Source organism: Notolabrus celidotus, chromosome 21 (genome assembly GCF_009762535.1).
Source record: "Notolabrus celidotus isolate fNotCel1 chromosome 21, fNotCel1.pri, whole genome shotgun sequence".
In the NCBI taxonomy this organism is placed as follows: Eukaryota; Metazoa; Chordata; class Actinopteri; order Labriformes; family Labridae; genus Notolabrus; species Notolabrus celidotus.
In genome coordinates, this window is record NC_048292.1 from 18,408,705 (window position 1) to 18,430,505 (window position 21,801).

Below are 21,801 nucleotides of genomic sequence, written 5' to 3' on the forward strand. Positions count from 1 at the left end.
GAGTTTCACTGTTGTTAGTTTTGTCTTTAATTTTTACCTGAGGGGGGCAGCTCATACCGCTGAAATTCTATGACAGAAAATATTAGTGGTTTTTGACTCAGTGAATTTTCCAAACCACGGCATACCTTGAACCAGTAACGGGCTCATGCCTAATCCACGTCGCACCCTGAGGGGAGCACAGGGATGTGACTGCAAACTCTCTGAATTTAAATAAAAGTCTGGGTGTGCCTTTGCTTGTTTGACAGTGTTTGTGATGAATTTCGAGGAGCCTGGGAGGCAAGTAGTGGGTGGATGCAAATGTGAAGGCGAGGGTCCAGCATGTATTTGTTTAGATATACAAATTGGTCGGTTGTTTTGTTTCTGCATGGTAAATGCAGCTGTTCTGTTTATGGTCAGGAATTTTAAAAATATTTTAATGAAGTTGTAAACCTAGCCTAGGCTAAAGGAAGAGTGGCATTAAGGATTGGCCTGATATTAGACAAACAATTCCAAATACGTGTTAACTGTGTAAAAATTCACAAGTTTAATTTTTCCTATTAATGATTGTATTTATTACTTCAATGTTTATTTGTTCAGGGACAAGTATGAAGTAAGTAAACTGAGAGCTACCAAACATTATAAGACTTATTGCCACAGCTCATTTGCATTGCCTGTATCTAGGCTTTTAAAATGCATAGTATTCAACAAATAAGAGACAATACAAAATGAACACAACAGAAAACAATTATGACAAACAGCATTCAATATATGAAACATAAAACACTGTAAATGTTATCAAACAATTTAATCAGCATGTTGTCTTTTAATAATAATAAATCAATCACAAAAGTCAGAACAGTTAAAACTACAATCAACACTCAAAGTGATGTTTTTTCCCAACAATAGAGCAAAAACCTTGGTGACTGAGTCAGCCCATACAGGAAAACAAAACAGTTCTTACTTTTAGTGGATAAATACATTTTGTAGGTATTAAAAATGTCATTAATAGATTGAAAAAGTTTCTACTTTTATCACTATTATTGAACATGAAAATTCTCAACACTCAAACAGTGACAAATGCATTCGCACATTTAACTGATTCAGTCACTGTGCACTAAACAAACTTAACATTTCTGCAACATTGCAGCATGGGCGGCTTTGGCTTAAGCCTGATTCATACTTCTGCGTCGTATCAACGGCGTAGCCTATGTGGTAGGTTTGCGTAGCTCCCGTACCTACGCAGAAACCTACACACGTAGCCGACGCACACCTCCTAAATTGTTACTTACAACCATAGACTGTATAAAATATGGACGTAGTATCCGTGACGTCACCCATCTGTTTCTGAAGAGCTGTTTTGAGGCCAATCAGTGGCGGCACCCATATTGCTTCTGTCGAGCCAGTGTGACGTAAAGAGGCAGAGTTTGAGCCTCCTAGCCAACAGCTGCAGTGTTCCTGCAGTCAGCTGTGCCTCTCATTGGAAGATTCGTAATCTTAATATCTTTGAAATTGCCGTGTTAGAAAAAAATTCTCCCCCCTCACAGTGAGAGCACATCCAGAAATGATCTATCCAGACTACACTCATCTTTTGTACCAGGCTGTAAACATGTTTATTTCTGCTGCAAAGATCGTCTTTTTCCCATTCATGTGTATGTGACTTCTGGTACTTCCGGAGCCAGCCTCAAGCGGATCCTCGATGAACTGCAGTTTTTAGCAATTCCGCATTGGACTCATATTATTAGACCGGAGGTTGCCGCTTGCTTAAAACACATCTCTTGGCATTGGCATTTAACACCTGATGAGTGAGACATCCAACATTTTATCTTGCTTTTATTTATTGTGGCTTTTTTTCTTTTTCTTTTTAACTATTTGTTTTAATTGATTGTGTTTTTAAGCTTGTACAGTACTTTGGTCAACGGCAGTTGTTTTAAAATATGCTATATAAATAAAATTTGACTTGACTTGACATCCTCCAAAATGTAACTACACGTCAAATCGACGCAGATCGCAATCCCTGTGATTGATCCGCTCGGCGGACTTGTTTTTCCCGCATTTACAGCTTTTCCGAAATCCCTGCACATCGGCCGTGTCTTTCATCTCCTCCGACTTCTCCTCTCTATTCTTCTTTGTAATCATTGCTGTATGATAAACAGTAACATGTATCAGCTGTTAATTAACTTAATACGCTCAGAATCGCTGTTAAAAAGTAAACAGAGAACATAGCGGGGCCAGAAACCCAACTATCAGAGACCACACTGCCCTCAAACGTTTTGCGGGAGTATTGCTGCGTGACACGGACACATCAACTCAACATGCATGAAATGCTCCATAAACCAGCTTTAAGTGGTAGAGTAAGTCATCTCTCAGTTGAAAGGTTGGTGGTTCAATTCCATTTCCTGTTCCAGATGCCTAAGTGCCCTCGGACAAGACACTGAGCCTCTGATTTATCTTGAATGGCATACCCAGGAGTGTGAATACATGTGTATGGGATCAGCTACAACTGATAGCAGTTTCAGACACATCAGTCCCCTTACAAGCAGACCTAGAGTAAACTTCTCTGCTTTATCTTCATTAGCACATATTATGATCAGCAGAAGTATTTTTATAATCACTACACCAATTAGAAACAGCACTACAAACTCATCCTTGTACTTCTAAACCTTATAAAGATCTGTCTAATTCCTTTCTTGTAATTGACTCCTACTATCACACCTTTTGCTGCGTGCCAGTCTGTGTGCGACTATCTGCCACCGTGCTCTGAGGCCATGTGGAAGTAGAGTGTGTGAGAGGGCTGATAAGCAGATTATTTAAGGTTGTTAAGATTTCACACACACACGCCACGGGGAGAGGCTTGTTGCTGTGTCCCTGCGGGTCTTCCACCGCCACTTGGATGACACTTACGCGGCGGCGTACAGCTGCTGTGTGGTCGACTGGTGTGTTTTTGCCGTCAGCTGGCGGTGAAAATAAAGCTGCTGACATCACATTGAGTTTTATTATAACGCCTTACAAACATAGGATGAGATATTTTTTGGAACCCTTGTGTTTTTGGGAGCAAGACCTTAACCTGTACACCTTCACCGGCACATTTATTCCAGTAACAGAAGCAGTGCTTGAAGGATGTTACCTGCTTTCTTAAACCAGGGTTACATCGCCCTTTAAAATAGGCCTGAAAAGTGCTCAGACTGTGGAGACTTTCAGCTTGTTATAAGGAAAAATAATAATTTTTCAGGCACTATTACACAAGGAGCTCCAACCAGAGACATCTTTTCGTGATATATCGCACTGTAGCTCATGATAACCGGTAAAATGATGTCAATTTAGCCCAATGTTAAGTCAAGCTCAGTTGTAGCCTTGAGACATAAATGAAGCTAGCTGTCATTCTTCAGGGAGGGCGTTCAGGCGAACTCTATGTGTTTTTTGTGTAGGAGGTTTGGCTCCAAGCAGGAGTTTCTGCAAATGGCCTTGTATAGCCTGAAAAGATGGGGCTCCTCTGAGTTTGTGATTCATTTGCAGTTGAGTCAAGTTGATGGCTTTTGAATGGCTGTGTGCTGCGTGTTAGCTTGTTTGGTGTCATTTTTTATCTTCTGCAGAAGCTGTTATTCTCTGTGCGGTACGTCACGCCACAAGCAACATTTGGAGGATGTGCTTGTAATGATAACGAGCTGGGGAAGATTTTCCTTCAAGATGCATTTGGAAATCTTTAAAGCTCTTCTGTGTTTTGCCCCACTTGATTAATCCATTTGCGTTCAACTCCTGTCTTTATGACTTCATATTCCGAATGACTTCTCTCTCTAAACACTCTGTTTAATGTGTTTTGCCTCTCTAATGACACCTACCCTCCTAAAATGTAAATTTGCTGACATGATGGGGTTCACATTGTGGCCCTCGAAGGTGCTTTTAGCCCAGTTACCTTGGCTAAACTTCCTTGCAACACCCATGGGCTCCGTATCCTCGTGAAGGGGCCTGCGGCTCGCCTCCAGATGGCCCTCTGGATAGACAAAGCCGTTTTACTGCCTCATCCCTGCTACATTACTCAAACGTTATCACCCCTGCCTGCAAAAATCCATCTGTGCTCTCACACCAACTTGAAGATCCATCATCGTGACACTCGTATTGAAACGATGACAATAATGACAGCGCGAGATGGATCCCTGAACAACACGATGCAGGTTTAAACTTTTGTCGAAGCATTGATTTTTGGAAAATGAAGTTGTCAGCAGAAATTGTATTTTTTTTGAAAGACAGAGTTTAAGTTGAGCTCTCTACATATTTTACAAAGGGAGCTGAATGTCTGGCCTCCTTTGTTTTGCCAGCTTGACAGTTTTAATGAGGCCACAGAAGAGTTTCTCCTGCTTAACTTTCTGTTGGGGTAGAGTTTTAGTGGGAATCAATGAGGGATTTAGAATGGGGTGAGGTTCCTTGCTCACTCTGTCTTAGTCCTGCTCACTCTGAGGCACACAAACGCTTGCACAGTTGCATCAGTTCTTGCCGACTAATTGGGGCAGATGCTGAGTAGTTTTATCTTAAAGCTCCTGTGAGGAATTTTTTGTAAGTTTTGAAACCAGCTAAAATGAATACTGATGCCTCTATATGACTTACAAAAGCAAACAAGGCCATCAGCAACAAGTGATTATATCTGTTTGGTAACTTTCTCACAGTGAGTGATGGATTTAGATTTTAAAGAAATCAAGAGGAGACTTTTCATCTGAAAACACATACAGGAAATGATCAGCAAAGAGAAGAGAACCATGTTTTGCCTACAGGGTTTCTTGAAGGAGCTTTAATTCAGTATTTTATAAATATATTTAATATGTGTACAACAACTACACCTTAACAGCCTTCCATGTTCATTGGTGAGTTAAGGTTATGCACATGTCTTATTTACTACAGCTAACGATACGGTATTATACCAGAACATACAAAAAATTAATATCACATATGGTACAATAAGATATGATAGGATACACTATGATGCGATGCAATACAATACGACATGGTTCAGTACAATATGATACTATAAAAAACAATATGGTACGGCATGGTACGGTACGATACGATATGATACGATATGATATGATATATGATATACGATATATGATACGGTACGATACGATACCATATGGTGCAATACTATAAGATATACGATATGGTATAGTATGAAATGATGTGACGCAATATGATGTGATGCGGTACCATACAATACAGTGCAATAATATACAATACAGTATGGTACAATAAGACACAATATGACACATTATTCTACGACACAGTATGGTATGGTAGATACAATATGACATGACACAACATGAAGTAATATGATACAATATGACACTATGTGAAACAATACCATATGATACTATACAATATGATACAATATGATATTGTTGCATAGCATAGCATGAAAGCCAAATTAGTTTTGGAATGAAGTGCTGCACACATCTAGCAGTTAAATCTAAGACAAGTTTACATCAAGGTCAATAAACGGTTTCTTTGCCACACCCCAGTGCTCTCTTCAGCACTGTTTCCAGCAATGAACTCCAGCTTTAATATAATGGTTTTGTCCATCCAAACTACTGTACTATCTACAGTGTTACTTCACTGTGGTCTTATTTCTCATTTTTGCCCTCACTTTTTCACAATTTTGTCACACATAACATTTTTCTATGCGCTCTCTCTCTCTCTCTCTCTCTCTCTCTCTCTCTCTCTCTCTCTCTCTCTCTCTCTCTCCTATAACTTAAGGTCATATATATATTTTTTTTTTATATATATATATGTCATAGGTCTCACAGGTCAAAAGATTTTTTTTTTTGCGAGGAGTTTGATTTATTTCTACATTCATATGTGCTGAGCGCTTGAGGAGGTGCTCGCTCTTGCATGGTTTCGCCCTGTGGTGAGTGTGAGACAGGGCCAGTGACCAGTGATTCCCTGACAAACGAGGTGTGTGTGTGTGTCTGCCAACCCATACATTACTGTCTGACCCAAAGTGACCAACCAGACACCAGCTTAGGGCGGGATTCAGGTGCATGAAAACTGTAGCACTCTTCATTTTGAATCACAGGCACTGGATTTTGCAGTTACTGTTGCACATATAGTTGTTTATTTTTTGCCTCCTTTACAGAGGGGGGTTTAATGTGCACTCTACTTCTGATGCCTTGTAAAGTCTTGAACTGACGGAACCAACAGCTCCACTGCAGCACTTCCAGGTTAACTATCTTGCTCAAAGGCACCTTGAGAGTCATACAAAGCTTCCTAAACTCAGTTCCCACTGCAGATTTTAACCTCCCATCCAGTCTTTATTGGACCCATTCATGCAAGGTTACTGTTTTTCTGTTCACAAGCCTGTGTCTCATTGCTCCTGTGATCATGTTTCAGATGTTTTGGTTGAGAATTAGCCTCTGTTAACAGGTGGTGTTATGATATTGGTGTATACTAGCAGTTTAAATGTTTGTTTCTCTTCTGCTCAGGTTCATTCAGGAGATAGAGATGAACATGGGGCCAGGCCAGGCCAAGCAGTGCCAGCTCAGAGCCTTCCTCACATACTACATCAATGAACTCTTCCTCAACCAGGTCAGTGGAACGGCACAGTATGTCTTTTCTACTGCTTAAATGAATGCAACACCATGCCCAAAGCAATGCCTCAGTGGAACATTGGAGCGCTCTGGCAAAAAGATTTTTGTTATCGTGGAGCAGACTCAGTTGTTACTAATATATGTAGCCTGTAACTAAAAGTCTCGGTCTGTTCTTTTATTCAATAGCTGAAAGCTTTCCTATTATAGTAAATAAAAAACATCCACTGATGCAGTTCTGGGACTCATAGTTTTGATTTTCAATTGGCCCAAACGTTGTACTGTACTCCTTCAACATTTCCCAAAATTGATCAAAATAAACAACACAATGAGATAGTGCCAGGAACTATTGTACCACTCAATATTTTCAGTATCACTTCAATATGAAAATACCAATTTTACCAAACTATTTATTCATTTTGTTTTCAAGCAGATGGTTTCCAATGGATAGCCAGATGACAAAAAGATTGGTTCCTCATTGTTGGTACATAAATGCATTAAAATAAAACATATTTCTAGTTGGAAAAAAAATAACACATCTTCAGTTTTTCATGTATCATTTGTTCTAAAAGTACACTTTTTCAACTTTAAAATTGAAAGTGCGTTTGTATAATATTGCTCTGAAGAGCTGTTTGTTCCTCAGTGGCCTGTTGCAATAGCTCTGTATAATATGTGTCTCAACTTAGGGACTATCTGGACTAAACCATATGGTGAAACTGTGATGCTAGTTTGATACTTAAGTTGTGTCTAGGTGCACTATGAAGACCAAAGGTTCATCTTAACGAGTACAGTGTGACGTCTACTCTAACCAGAATGTTGTCACAGAAACCACTTTTTACTCCACTTGGCAAAATGTTGAAAAACACGCATCTTTTTCTCCTCCCGCGCTTTGTATAGCACCAAATCCCAACAAACGTTATCTCAAGATGATTTTTACAACCATTGCAGGTATAGACCATACTCTATGTTAAGTTATTAACAAAGACTCAACATCAAGACAGGGTAAGGCTGAGTCAGATCTCATCTTAATCAACCATGAGTAGAGCACTTTTCAGTATTTATATTTATCTAGTTACAGTGGCAAGGAAAAACGTCCTTTTAACAGGCAGAAACCATTTATGTGTGTATGTATGTGTATGCATACGTATGCATGTGTGTGCATATGTGTGTTTATGTGTATATATGTATTTCTATTTATTTTATTACTTATCTTCATTTATTTTGTTATTTAAAATCATTTCTCAACTAACATTTTCTTCACGTGTTTTCTATTAATTTATTTGTCTGTTTTTTATTTTTCATATTATCAATTTTATTTTATTTCATTTCACATGTCTGAGCCCCTGTTTGATTGTATTTGTTTTGTCTTGTTACATTACAAAAGTTACAAATGAAATATATATAAAAAAAAAACAGGCAGAAACCTTGAGCAGAACCAGACTCATGTTAGACAGCCATCTGCCTCGACCTAGTTCGGGATGGAAAAAGGGATAGACAGAGTTGGAGAGACAGAAAGTAGTAGCTGGAGCAGCTGGAGTCTGGCACGTCTACGGCAGCAGGCCGTCTATGGCAGCAACTCAGAGGAACCTATGAGACAAGGGAGCGGAGTGACTCCAGAAGGGTCTATGATTGGTAACTTTAATGGGACAGGAAGTGTTTACGTAAATGATAGGCAGAGAGGATGGGAGAGATAGGATCCCAGTGTGTCGGTTCCCCCGGCAGTCTAAGCCTATAGCAGAATAACTAAGAGCTGGTCAAAGCCTGAGCCAGCTCTCACTATAAGCTTTATGAAAAAGGAAAGTTTTAAGCCTGGTAGACTGGTAGATGATTCCAAAGGAGAGGTGCCTGATAGCTGAAGGTTCTACCTCCCATACTACTTTTAGAGACTTATGGTACAACAAGCAGGCCTGCATGTTGGGAGAGTAGTGTTCTGACGGGGTAATAGGGCTCTATAAGCTCTTTAAGATACTAAAGTCATACGCTCATGTCTAATTGCCTCTGAACAGGCTATCGGCTTAGAATAACTGCAGGTAACATCCTCCATATTTTCCCATTTCAAAATAATACGCCCTGATAACCTGTTTTTCGTCTAGGATTTTACACCTACCAAGATCTGGGTATAAGATTTAAGTTACTGACACTTACATTGGATTTATCTCACGTGGTGCAATCCCTAAATGCTAGTGGTGCGTTTACACCATCCTCTATTAGATATTAAGTTCAACTTGGCTACATTTACACATATGCAGAGCTGTTACAACCAAGGCTTTAATAAGAAATGTCCCTCCTTAGGTTTAAAGTATTATATCATCCCAAGATATTAAGTTAAGGTTGATTTAATGAAACCCAAGTCAAGTGTGTCAACTTTTGTGTCTGTTTAGGTGCGAACAGAGATCAACAAGGAAATTGAGTCGGTGAGCAAGGCAGCAGACCCGTTGAAGATCCTTGCCAACGCTGATACCATGAAGATCCTCGGAGTCCAGAGACCCCTGCTGCAGGTGTGGAACCTAAAACCCTTTCAAAACACTTCATGTATAGTTTCATCAGGAGGACTAACATGTCTGCAAAACTTCCATAGCGCCTCACACATGCTTTCAAACCGTGTGAGTGTAGTATATCCATATCTGAGCAGTCGGAAGCTTTTAAAAAACAAACTACCAGTTCGTTCTGCTCTGTTTCCTCTTTGTACCCCTGTTCAATGGAGGAGGGCTCTCTTGAGTACACTCACCTTGCAGTTCTCTGTGATCACAGTTAGTTCAGGGGCCGACACACACATACATGCTGCCTCACACACACTTTCTTCCCCTCTGATTCCCTCCCAGATCATTATGCCCATCCTGCCACCTATCTCACAGGATCATAATTGCGGCTGAAAAAGTGCTTGATCTTTGAGCTATATCTTGTATCTTCCATCCTCTCTTTCCCAGGGCTGTCTTCTAAAGGAAGCAGGTCTGTGATTATGATATCTGACCTGCACAGAAAGAGAGAGTGGGTTTCTGACTCGGATTCTTTCTGCATCAACACATGAAACCCATATCATGACTGGGACACTGCTTGACCACACCAGTAGATACAGTATGCTTCGTGTTATGTCGGAGATGACCCCGTACATTCGTCTGTAAATGCTTCTACTTCAAGATGTCCAGTTCTTAACTTATTTCCAGTACCACCCAAATAAGAATACAGATGTATTCCAAGGAAGCTGTCTATTAAAAAATGCTAAACCTGAATGAAATGCAAACTAAATAATAAAAAGGCCAGAAATCCAACCCAACACTAGGTTTTTAACTGTGGGTTTGGATTGTATCTACATAATAGTAAGTAAAAAATATGTTTGAGAAATTAGAATAAATCCCAAACTAAATATTGTCACTTAAGTTTCTTTAAAATGTCCTGAGAATGTATGTCAATTCAGCAAGGTTAGCGCCCAATTTCTGCCACATTCATGCCATCTTGGGAATGTATGTACACCCAGGTGTCAATGTTTGATGAATGTAGGTGTCTATTATTGGCTGCCCAACGTTTACCGTAATTGTTGTTGGTTAATTTTGAGGAGCAGGTGTTTTTCATCGAAAGGCAAAGTTAAGCTTTCTAACAATGTAGCACTTGCAAACATTACTGAGCCATCATTTACTATTGCATTTGTAGCTTTGAGAGCATCCAAGTGCCTCTTAGGCTGATGTTGGATTTGCATGCCTACTAGTCCTACACAATATGAGAAAAATATGTGATAACATTGTTTAATATTGCTTCCCTGTGGATATAAGCCTGCCCCATATACAGAGGCCATTATCCTACGACCCGTGGTTGCATGTCTTCCGTCGCTCTTTACTCCCCACATGTCCAGTCTCTCTTCAGCTCTTATCAATAAGGGCAAAGATGACCAAAAGCATACAAAAAAAGTTTCATAAGGATATGAAGTATAAGTGTATTACTACTATTTGTCTCATAACTATCTTGTTTGCTGCTGTAACTCTGTGAATTTCCCCGTTGTGGGATGAATAAAGGAGTATCTTATCTTATCCTATCTTATCATCGATCTCTCTCTCTCATATTCTCCTCTATCCCGTCTATCGTCTTGAGATTATGTTTGTTGGGATTTGGCGCTATACAAATAAAGATTGATAGATTGATTGATTAATTGAAGTGTGATAAGTAGAACAAATTGAAGAATTCAATCAATGGATAAATTCATCTTTAATTGTATAGCGCCAAATCACAACATCAAGACGCTTTTTCAAACATAGCAGGTCTAGACCATGTTCTATGTCATATTATTAACAAAGACCCAACATCAAGAGAGCTTAAGACTCAGTCTTATCTTATCCTTATCCACCATAAGTAGCACTTTGCAGTATTTAGCTAGTAACAGCGGCAAGGAAAAACTTCCCTTTAACGGGCAGAGACCTCGAGCAGAACCAGACTCATGTTAGATAACCATCTGCCTCCACTGAGTTGGGGTTGGAAAGAGGGATAGAGGAGAATAAGAGAGCTTGATCCCACAGTTTGTTCAGCTTGTTTGTTTCATTTTCCTCATGCTTGAGCTTCTACTGACTGCAACCAGTAGATGTTAGAGCACAGCCTTTACACTAAGGCCTCTGTCCTAGAGGTGAAATATAACCATGTTGAATTAGAAAGCATTACTTAAATCCAGACACTGGCGATGTGTTCATCGCCAGTGTTCATATCTCCATATCGATGAATTTGAGATTCATTATGCAGCCCTCCAAACTCCAAACTATGATATGGATGGGAAAGCATTTTGTCACCCAGAATTTAGTGACAGATTGGAATGAATGTTATCAGATGCTGGGGCTTCTGTTTTCTCCTCTGATTCTGACTCAGACAACTCAAACATTTAAAGCTTGCACCATGCTGATTGACACATGCACGATAGCTGTGCAGCTTGGCACATGTCAATCAAAATGGAAATGGCTACGCCTCCGCAGCCATAGGAAATGTTTTAAACGATAAATTTAGCTGTTTTTATAATCCTTGTTTTCTAGAAATGTTGAGCGTTTATTTTCACAGATTTTTGGACATGCTTAATGATACTTTCAACTTTGATATCATTCGACTCTTTCTTGCCAGATTCCCAGAGGGCTTGAAGAGAAAAAAAGGAAGTGATAGTGACTGCCTCATTGACTCCACCACATTTAACCACAGGCTCGTTTTCCTAATTCTGGCAGCCTTTCTTATTCAAAACGTGGTCTTGGCAGGTTGAAGATTACAGCAGTGCCAAAGTCAAGATCCAGACAGTTGGCACGAGTTCCTTATGTCTCAGCTGTCAGATATCGTGGATGTTTGGTGGAGTAGGGCTCTCTGTCTCTTCAATATTGTAAAAATGTTTCTCGCGCACACATATATTTCTTGACAGGTCTGTGTGTGATGTCTGCGTGTGTGTGTTTTGTCCATGCAGTTGTCAAGGCAGACAGTGTCCCAGAGAGGTAGTTTGTTTTTTTTCGCTGTGGGTGTGTGTGTCACACATCTTGGATATGTATTTGTCATTGTGTGTGTGTCTGTGTGTGTGTGTGTGTGTGTGTGTGTGTCTGTGTGTGTGTGTGTGTGTGTGTGTGAGTTTCTGTCAGAGCCTTCCTGTCTGTTCGCCTGGTTCTCTCACAGGGAGGGAACAGCGGTGGCAGATCATTACAGAGAGAGAGACCGTGGGCGTTTGGAGTTCAGGGGGGTTTGTTTACGGCGCGGGCCCCTCCTTAACGAGGAGTGCAGCATCTTGCTAATTATGCTGCTGTGGCTAATGAGCCTTTCTGCTGATAGTGGGGAGTGCAATAAAACACTTCTTTTGTTTGGGCTTTTTGCCTTTTTTAATTGGGCTAAATAAAAGAGGCTTCTGCTCTTCTTCTCCTGCCATTCACATTCATGGGTCAGAATGGCATTTGTGTGTGCTTTTGCTTCTTTTGTGTGTGTGTGTTTGTCTGCATGTGAGTCTGTTTTGCTACCTGTGTGAGGCTGTGCTTTTGGCCTCTAATTTAAGGGCCTTCACACTGTTTGAAAGCCTGTCGCTGTCACCAGAGATTCCTCTTTGCCTCAGTGTGTCGTTTTTATTCTTTAAGTTGTCATGAAAGCTTTTGACAAAGGTTGGGACACCGTTTGTTGACTAGGAAATATAAACTAAAGTGGATCTTTGAACTGGAAGTACTTTAAAGGGATAGTTTGGGGTTTTTAGAGTGGGATTGTGTGGAGAACATGGCTAAAATATTACTACACTGAAGTAGTGCAATATTTTTTAGTCTGTAATCACAATGACTTCTGCTTCTGTAGATGTTGATGTTCGGCTCATGGGGAGGCACCTCAAACTGCTCCAAGCCAGAAAGAGAGAGCAGTGGTGGCAGAGTATTGCTGTTACATATACAATGGAGCTAGGACTGATATCACTTCCTAGTTAACCTCGCTCCAGTTTTGAATTGAAAATGAATTCCAGAAGTTGTTTAACTATTAGCTCATGTTGTTGTAAGCATTGTTAGCTAATACCAGACAATAAAAACTTACTACATGATAGTTTACGTTCAAAATCAGCATAAAAACATCTCCACAGATGGAACTTGCAGATATTGGTCTGAATGATTTAATTTTCACAAAATTACACAAAACAAGATAAAGTTGCTTCTAAACACCATTAAAGTTACAGATTTTTTACTGTTGATACTGTCGGTACATGACCCACCGTACATATGGTACCTTGAGCCATGTATCATGATGCACATGGACGAGTGAGCAATGTACCTCAATGGATTTCATATCGTATTGTATCATGAGCCATGTGCCATGATACTTATGATATCATGAGCCATGTATAATGATATGTAATGTATCATGAGTCATGTATCATGACATGTACTGTATCATGAGTTATGTATCATGATATGTACTGTATCATTAGTCATGTATCATGATATGTATTGTATTGTGAGGCATGTATCATGATATGTTTTGTATTGTGAGGCATGTATCATGATATGTTTTGTATTGTGAGGCATGTATCATGATATGTTTTGTATTGTGAGGCATGTATCATGATATGTACTGTATCATTAGTCATGTATCATGATATGTACTGTATCATTAGTCATGTATCATGATATGTTTTGTAATGTGAGGCATGTATCATGATATGTACTGTATCATTAGTCATGTATCATGATATGTACTATATCATTAGTCATGTATCATGATATGTATTGTATTGTGAGGCATGTATCATGACATGTACTGTATCATGAGGCATGTATCATGATATGTACTGTATCATGAGTCATGTACCATGAGTCATGTTCATTATCGTGAGCCTTGTGTCGTGATATGTACTGTTTCATGAGCCTAGTATCGTGATATGTATTGTTTATTGAGCATGTATCATGATAGGTACTGTATCATGAATCATGTATCATGATATGTATTCTACCATGATCCATGAATCATGATGCATATTGTATCATGAGTCATCTACCATGTTCCAAATCCTGTTTTTTGGTCCTTGCCATTTCCCAGCCATACTGCATACAGTTAACAGTCAGAACAGCTGTTATTTTGATTTACTTTGTAAATTTGATATATTTACTACTTTAGACATGAGAAGAAACATGCGCTTCATGCATTAAAACCAGTCCTACAAGTCTTATATTCTTTCTTATGTCAGGGACCTCTTCAAAAACCTCAGACTATCCCTTTAATTCCTGTCTGGATAGTTGGGGAATCTACCAACTCTGCCACTGCAATGGATAATTAAAGATTATAGTGACAGCCCTATTAAATGGTTGAGATTTCCCTATAAAAGAGCAGATGTGAAGGTGTGTGTCTGTGCACTTGTGTGTCAGTCAGTCTACATATCTATGCCGGCGTGTGAGCATGTTCATGCGCACACATGTGCTCCCTCCAAGTGCCACGACACTCTCCGTGCCAGGTGTGTTATCAGAGAGCGACACACACCGCTGGCATCACTTGACGAGAAGGGGAGAGCTCAATATTGCTACAGCACATTAAACACGCCGTCTCACACACCTTGGCTGCGGCAGCCACATGCGGGACACCGTAGGGGAGCACATTTTATAGACGCATCTGCTCTCCGCAGCCACTGAAGCACACGTTAATGTTAGGAGGAGTTCCAAGTGGAGGAAGACATTAGCGTTAAGCATGTGTGGTTTTTGTATGTTCTGGAAAAGAGCTGAGGAGGAAGGAGCCAAGCAGAAAATGTTATGGCGCTAACACATATGCCCATGCCGGTGCACACAGATTTTTTTGGGGGGACTCATGGATACACAATAAGCTATAGTTTTATGGCTTTTAGATAACAATATCTACATGAATCTCATTATATTCTCACCCTTTGAGATGTCATGTGCAATAGTTCTCTTTTTGCTGGCCTCTGGTCTGCAGCAGAAAAAGAATATTTATGGATGTATTTCCATAGCATTAACATTTGGAGTGGACCCATATTATTAAATACATCTATGTTTTATGAATTCTTTGACCCTTTGTCACTGATATCTCACCCCTAGAAATGGCCAAAGTGACTTTGCTGAAAAACTGCTCAGGAGTCAAGGTGAATATAGCACTTTAGACAGCCCATAATAGGCAATACACATGCAGTCTGGACTTCAGTTAATAAGGAATATTGATATGGGCCATGATTTGCCTATCACAAGGCAGCAGCTCTGCACTTTCATATATATATATATCATGTACATATATTACATAATAATGATTTGATTATGAGCCTGACACAGGCTATATATTGTCCACTATGGAGCGTGAGATAAGGGCAGTATATAGTTCAGGGGGAAAGGTTAGCATCCATTCATGCGTCTGTGTGATAGCAGAGCTTGGGCTGAAATGTCTGGAGAGGAGGAGGGATGTTAAAGGAGGGAGGAAGACCTGCAAAGCTACAAATCATAGTCTTCGTCATGTTTCTTTTTCATCTTATTTTATATCAGACTCTCTTTCTTGTCCCTTTCTACCTTTCATCTATTATTATTCCTTCTTTATTCTTGGTTTTTCCACCCTTCCTTATAATAGACTCCTCTCTACTTCCACATGAACATACATGCGGTTCGCCCTAGCAGTGCGATTCTATCTGTCCAGCTTTGGGGCTGCCACTGATTGATTCATTTAATTAGAGTTAGATCGAGAGAAAACAGGAGAGAGAGAGATGGAGAATAAAATAGAAGAAGAAAGTAGGATGGGGGGGTGTATGGTCACTCTGCTGGATAGCGCAGGAGATTGGCTCCATTAATCTTAGCACAACCCCCCCTGATGTCCCTTTTACACGCTTACTTTGTGACACACAAGGTGCACACGCAGTCCCCGCCAATTGTTTGTATTCTGCTTGCAAAACACCATAATTACATCGGTCGCCTCTGTCTCTCTAAGTGTAAGTCTGCAGTGTCTCCAAACAATAGCCGCTAACTAGTCCTTTTGTATCTGCATATGTGTGTGTTGGTGCTGAAAGTGTCCCTGCATAAGTGACTCACACACATGTGTTTTAGTTTCACGCACAAGTTGCTCTGGAACCAAATAAAGACTGATTTCATTCACTCGCTGTCAGCTGCCAGAATGCTCAGTGTACTGCAGATATATTCAGCTGCCAGTGGCCTGCTAATGATGTTGACCTTTTAAATTTTCATATTCACATGTAGCTTTGTGAGAGAGGAGTGCCGGAACGGGCAAACACACATGTCAATTGCACATGCACACACACACGCTTATCCACCTCCAGTAACTGTAATGAAACTGACCTTTTTATTTGGGATGATGTGTGCAGGCAATGTTTATTTGTAAGGGGGCTGATAGCCTCCTGTTGATTAGCCCCACACACACACACACACACACACACACACACACACACACACACACACACACACACTGTAGATTAGAGCTTCTCTTTATTAAGGAGCCTCTCAGCAACCTGCTCCCAACAACAGCCACAGCAATCACAACACAATGCACCTGTTAGCTGCGTCAGCCGCACCCCAAGTGGAAGTACGAAGGAGGGGGAAAGAAAGGAGGTATTAGGGTGGGTTTGTATGCACACATGCACTCATGACCCCCATAGGGAGACACACCACAACTATAATCAGAAACAAAAGCTGTTTCCAGGTTTATTAGGGAAAATAAAATCTCAAGGAAACTGCACAACTGGCATTTTAATTCAGCAAAAACAGCCACAGCCCATTAAGTAATCTTCTCTGAAACTCTCTACCACTTTCTGTCATGAAATAGATTGGGTCTAAGTTTTTAAGTATATATATATATACATATATATATATATATATTATTACTTTATTGCATGGAAAACAATTTCAACTTTCCAGATCACTGTACTTTCAAGTACATCACATTTTTTTCCCATATTGTTACATACATTAAATGAAAAATTACATAACAAAAAAATAACCCAAACTCAAAACAAATAAAAAATGAAAAAAATAATAGTACAAGAAAAAGGGAGCAAAAAAAAAAAAGAATAATAATAGTATCATATATTTAAGTGATTTATTTCTTATTTGTTCAAACAGAAATTTGAATTTTGACCAACCGACTCTTTTAAAGTTAAGAAAACACAAAGACAACAGTCATGTTTGAGCACAATTTATTTAACAAGGCCAAACGTGATCATGGAGTCGGCCGGTAAACAATGTAAATTTGGTTTGTCGAGTGTGCCTAACATTAGCAGAGCTAGGACCACCAGCCTTCGCTACTCCTTACAGGTCCATGTAACACACCTGTGCTGGTTACGCATCGCTCCAGTGGAGTGGTTACAACCCAATTTAACCAGACACAACCCACACACAACTTAATCTCCATTTTCTAGATCAAAATTCTGCCAAACCCCGCCTACAAGATACCATCTGTCATCTGTGCTCGTTTACATCTGGGCAGTAGAGCATGATAGCATTATGGCAGTAGCTATTAACCGGAGCTACAGCCCCAGCTGGTGGCTGTTGGCTGCGTTACAGCTTAGACACAACATATTATTAGAGTTTTGTGCCTACAATAATGACAATGTTAATAATTTGTTAAACTAACTTGTGATTCTGGTCCAGACTAGAAAGGGTGACAGTTTAATCCTTTAGTCAGCTAAACATCCAAAGTAGAAGAAGTAGCATTTTTCTCTTTAAATCTACTCCATCACTTTTATTTTAGAGTTGTTTTTGCTCAACTCAAAGTCTTATTTATGTTCCGCTTCTTTTCTCACCGCTCAAGGTGTAACAATCTCCACCACCCACCTTCTCCTGGTTATCTCACACAGAACACATACACTCCTGAGGCTCGCGTCCAGCAGCCCAGGGCTTCGAACCGCCTTGAAAATGTCCCTTTCTCATTCAAAAAGACACAGCTGAGCTTTGTTCATGTTGTTTCTGAGTTTATATCGATACATCAGATATATAATTTACACAATCTAAACGTAGTTTTCGTTGTTTAGTGCCAGAGAAAGCATTTAAATTACTGTGGCATACCAATGAGAGCCTAAGGTAGTGCAGGTCCGCATCATGCAGTCTCTGTGTATAACAAGACATAATCTTTGCCTTTGGAGTGAGTGAGTTAGGGAGAGACAGGAGTTGAAATGTCAGCTCTACCACAAACATGCCCTTTGGTTGGTGGGAGAGAAGGTTTTGGCTGTGGGCGCCTGATAAAAGTTACAGCAGGAATTTTTCAGAAGGAACTTAGTGCTCTGAATTTGCAAATGGCAATCTATGTGTGGCTGTGAGCACACCCATTGTTGTGTTTGTGTGTGCAGCAGTGTGTCTGTGTATAGGTCCGTGTAAGAGAAGCAACACAATGCCTCCTTATGGGCCTAATGGGGTACAAAGCGGAACACCCACCCCACACAGAACGCATTAAGGTACATTATAATTCCTCTTTCACTCTCGTATACAGACTTTTATTCACCCACTGGAACAAATTATAGCTTCACCAAGGATCTTGTGTTTATTAATTTATAAAACTGGATAATAATAGATGATAGATAGGGATATAAACATATTTCTCTTAGGTGTACCAAAAGGCAATGAAACAAAGCTGGTTGTACAAACAGCTTAGAATCTAAAACTGATTAGTAAAATAAACTTTTTGGATGCTATGTGAAACAAATAACGGATCTAAACTCTTGGGTGATTCATATGATTAGCATATGCAGAAGTGCCACATCTTACTCTGTATTTTTTTTTCTCTGTGTGGGTGTGAATAGGGTGGGTATAATGTGGAAGCCCATCTGTAATCAGCCAAGTGTGATATTGCTCCTCATCTCTCAATTAAAACACTTACTTTCCCTGCATTAGAAGCCATGATGGCGGAGGTGAAAGAGAAGATGTTTTCTCTTAATGACTCAATTCCATCCACCCAGAAGCTATGTTTACATCTATTTACCTCATGGTAACGTTTCCTGCTATAAACATCAAAGCTACAACCATTATTAGGTTCCCATTATCTCGCTTCTATCAGTCTAAAATGGTCCTTTTAATGATCGCCAGCTACAGTGACATCTTGGATTTGATTAGCATAATGCAGATTTTACCAGAAAGCAGGTTAAAATGCCAGGCTTGTTATGCAAATACATATGCATAATATATTATTGACAACAACCCATCAAAGGGAGGAGACAGCTCTTTATTATGGACTTCTGGAGCAGTGCAGAAGATTAATCTGCTCACAGTTAAGCTTATGCATGTCCTATATGATAAGTCCGAGGCCGATACCAACATTTATGGTAAGGGGGGAGGATTCACAGTTTAAAAAACTTGTTTTTTGAGTTTCTGACAATAAAGCTTCTCTATGTCGATTGTGAATTTATTTCCTTAACATTTTTTCACAACATCTTCTAGCTTGAGAACCAAACTGTACTGTACAAAACAAAACATGTATGTTGTCTCTGTGACAGCCATTGGTTTCTGAATTGGAGTTATGGTAAATGTAAAATGGACTTGTACTACCACTCAAAGCACTTTTACACTACTCATCACATTCACCCATTCACACTCATTCACTCACTGATGGTAGAGGCTGCTATATAAGGAGCCATCAGTATAAGCTAATCTCATTTGTACACTGAAGCGCTGTTTTGAGGCCAATAGGTGGCGGCAGCCATATTGCTGCTGTTGAGCGACTGTGATGTAAAGAGGCAGAGTTTGAACCTCCTAGCCAACAGCTACAGTGTTCCCGCCTGCCAATCAAGTCAGCTGTGCCTCTCATTGGAATACCCGCAATCTCAATATCTTTGAAATTGCTGAGTTTGAAAAAAATACAACCCCCGCACCGTGTGTGCCGATCGAGAAATGAGCTATCCAGACTACACTTGTTTTTTGAACCAGGCTGTAAACATGTTTAATTCTGCTGTAAGGATCGTCTTTTTTGAATTGGTGTGTATGTGGTTTCCGGTACATCCAGAGCCATCCTCAAGCGGATCCTTGACGAACTGCAGTTTTTAACACTTCTGCATTGGACTCGTATTTTTAGACCAGATGTTGCCGCTTGAGCTGCACCCATTTAATGCCTTACCATGAAAACTTGTAGCTTTGAAATCTTGTAAAAGAATGAGTTACAACAAGTACTGGTGTGTTCAAATAAAGAAATGGGATATTAAGACCAAACCATCGTTTGTACCAGGCTGTAAATATGGCTATTTTTGCTGTAATAATTAGCATTTTCACTTGAAGCCAACCTCTAGGGGACACTCCAGGAACTGCAGTTTATAGCCCTTTTGCATCGGCCTCAGTTTTGAAACAATGGAGTTTTCTGCTTGTACTTTATTTAACCTTTATTTAACCAGGTAGGTCAATTGAGAACCAATTATCATTTGCAATAATGACCTGGGCGAAAAGGCAACACTGGTGGCATGACAATAAATAAAAACAAAACAAAAAACAGAGAGGACATACAGAGAAACCTAGAAACAGAACAATACAATACAATACAATACAAATGTTGTATGAATCAGACAACCTTCAGTTGAGCTGTGATGCTCTTCTGTATGCGCTGCTCACGTTTTCTTAGCAGTATTTGTCGAAAATGATGATACCCATATTACCCAAACACAAAAAATACCTGTCAACCAAGAGCCGCCTATAAAGAGAGATGCATATACTGATATTTAACTATGATACACTTGAATTGGCCCCCCGAAATTGGCCAACCAATGTATATAAAATGTGGGATGCAGATTATGATATTTATCTTTGGTACATTTGAATCAGACCTAACATGTCAGCCAACCAATAAATTGCTCACGCTCTGGAATCAACAATGAACCATCCATCATGTAAGATGCAGATACCAATATATATCTGTGATACACTGAAATCAGTCCCAAAATACTGGCCAACCAATATTATTCAGACCATCTATGATATAAGGTATGATGCCGATATTATCTGTGATACCTTTGATTGTTCCCAGAATATCAGCCAACGAATATATTGGTCAGACTCTGGAACAAACAATAGACCATCCATCACGTAAGATTACCAAATGAAATCCCATGAGGGTAAGAAGACATGTTATATTTGTGACATTACACACACTTAAACAAACCTGAATACAAACCCACACACACATACAAAGAAGCATGTGTTGAGGTTGAGCAGTCAGAGGCATGAGGGCCATCCGGTGTGTGTCGGGGGAGTGTTGGAAGTGTGGCTTTACTCTGACGTTGATGAATGATCTGTCAAGACAATGTCCCACTCATGCCCAGCTCCCCCTTTTTCCCCAGCAGAGGGACAGCCTTTGTTTTTGTGTGTGTGGAGGAAAAGGGGGGAAGACAGAGGTTATCTTTGCATGTGTTCGTGTTTGTGTGGGTGTGTAAACGCACTGCTGACTATGTTTTATTTTGGCTACCCACGGTCAAACATGTGAATGGCACGGCATACAGGCATTACACGAGTCAGCAGTTTGGGGTTACGATGTGAGTGAAATGGCAAAGAGCATGGGGTTAAACACTCTGACCCCTGCACTACCTCCAGGGGGGACCCCGTTTTTAAATGAGGAAATCCATGATCCGTTTCTGATTTGAACCCGAGGCCCTCGAGTCCACTTCAACAGCTCAGAAAACACAACACAAAAACAAACACAGCTACTTCAACGGAGCTTAAGTAAATAAAAAGCATTTCCAATTTTGCCTCCTTTTTTATTCCCCAGGATGATTTAGCATTTAGCCAACACAGAGGAGTTAAGCGATTACATCCCACCACTCTGACTGTTTTAATGCCTCTCTCTGTGTTTTGCTTTTTACTCACTCAACCAAAGAAAA

The 21,801-nt window shown here is 40.0% G+C and overlaps 1 protein-coding gene across 1 annotated transcript in view; it reads left to right on the forward strand.

The window, feature by feature from the left end:
* The window catches only part of exoc4 (exocyst complex component 4), a 179,584-nt gene that overhangs the window by 110,685 nt on the left and 47,098 nt on the right, over positions 1 to 21,801 (forward strand). The window contains exons 12-13 of the mRNA XM_034673130.1: positions 6,444 to 6,546; positions 8,927 to 9,043. Coding sequence (XP_034529021.1) covers positions 6,444 to 6,546; positions 8,927 to 9,043 — 220 coding nt within the window. The remainder of the gene's footprint in view (positions 1 to 6,443; positions 6,547 to 8,926; positions 9,044 to 21,801) is intronic.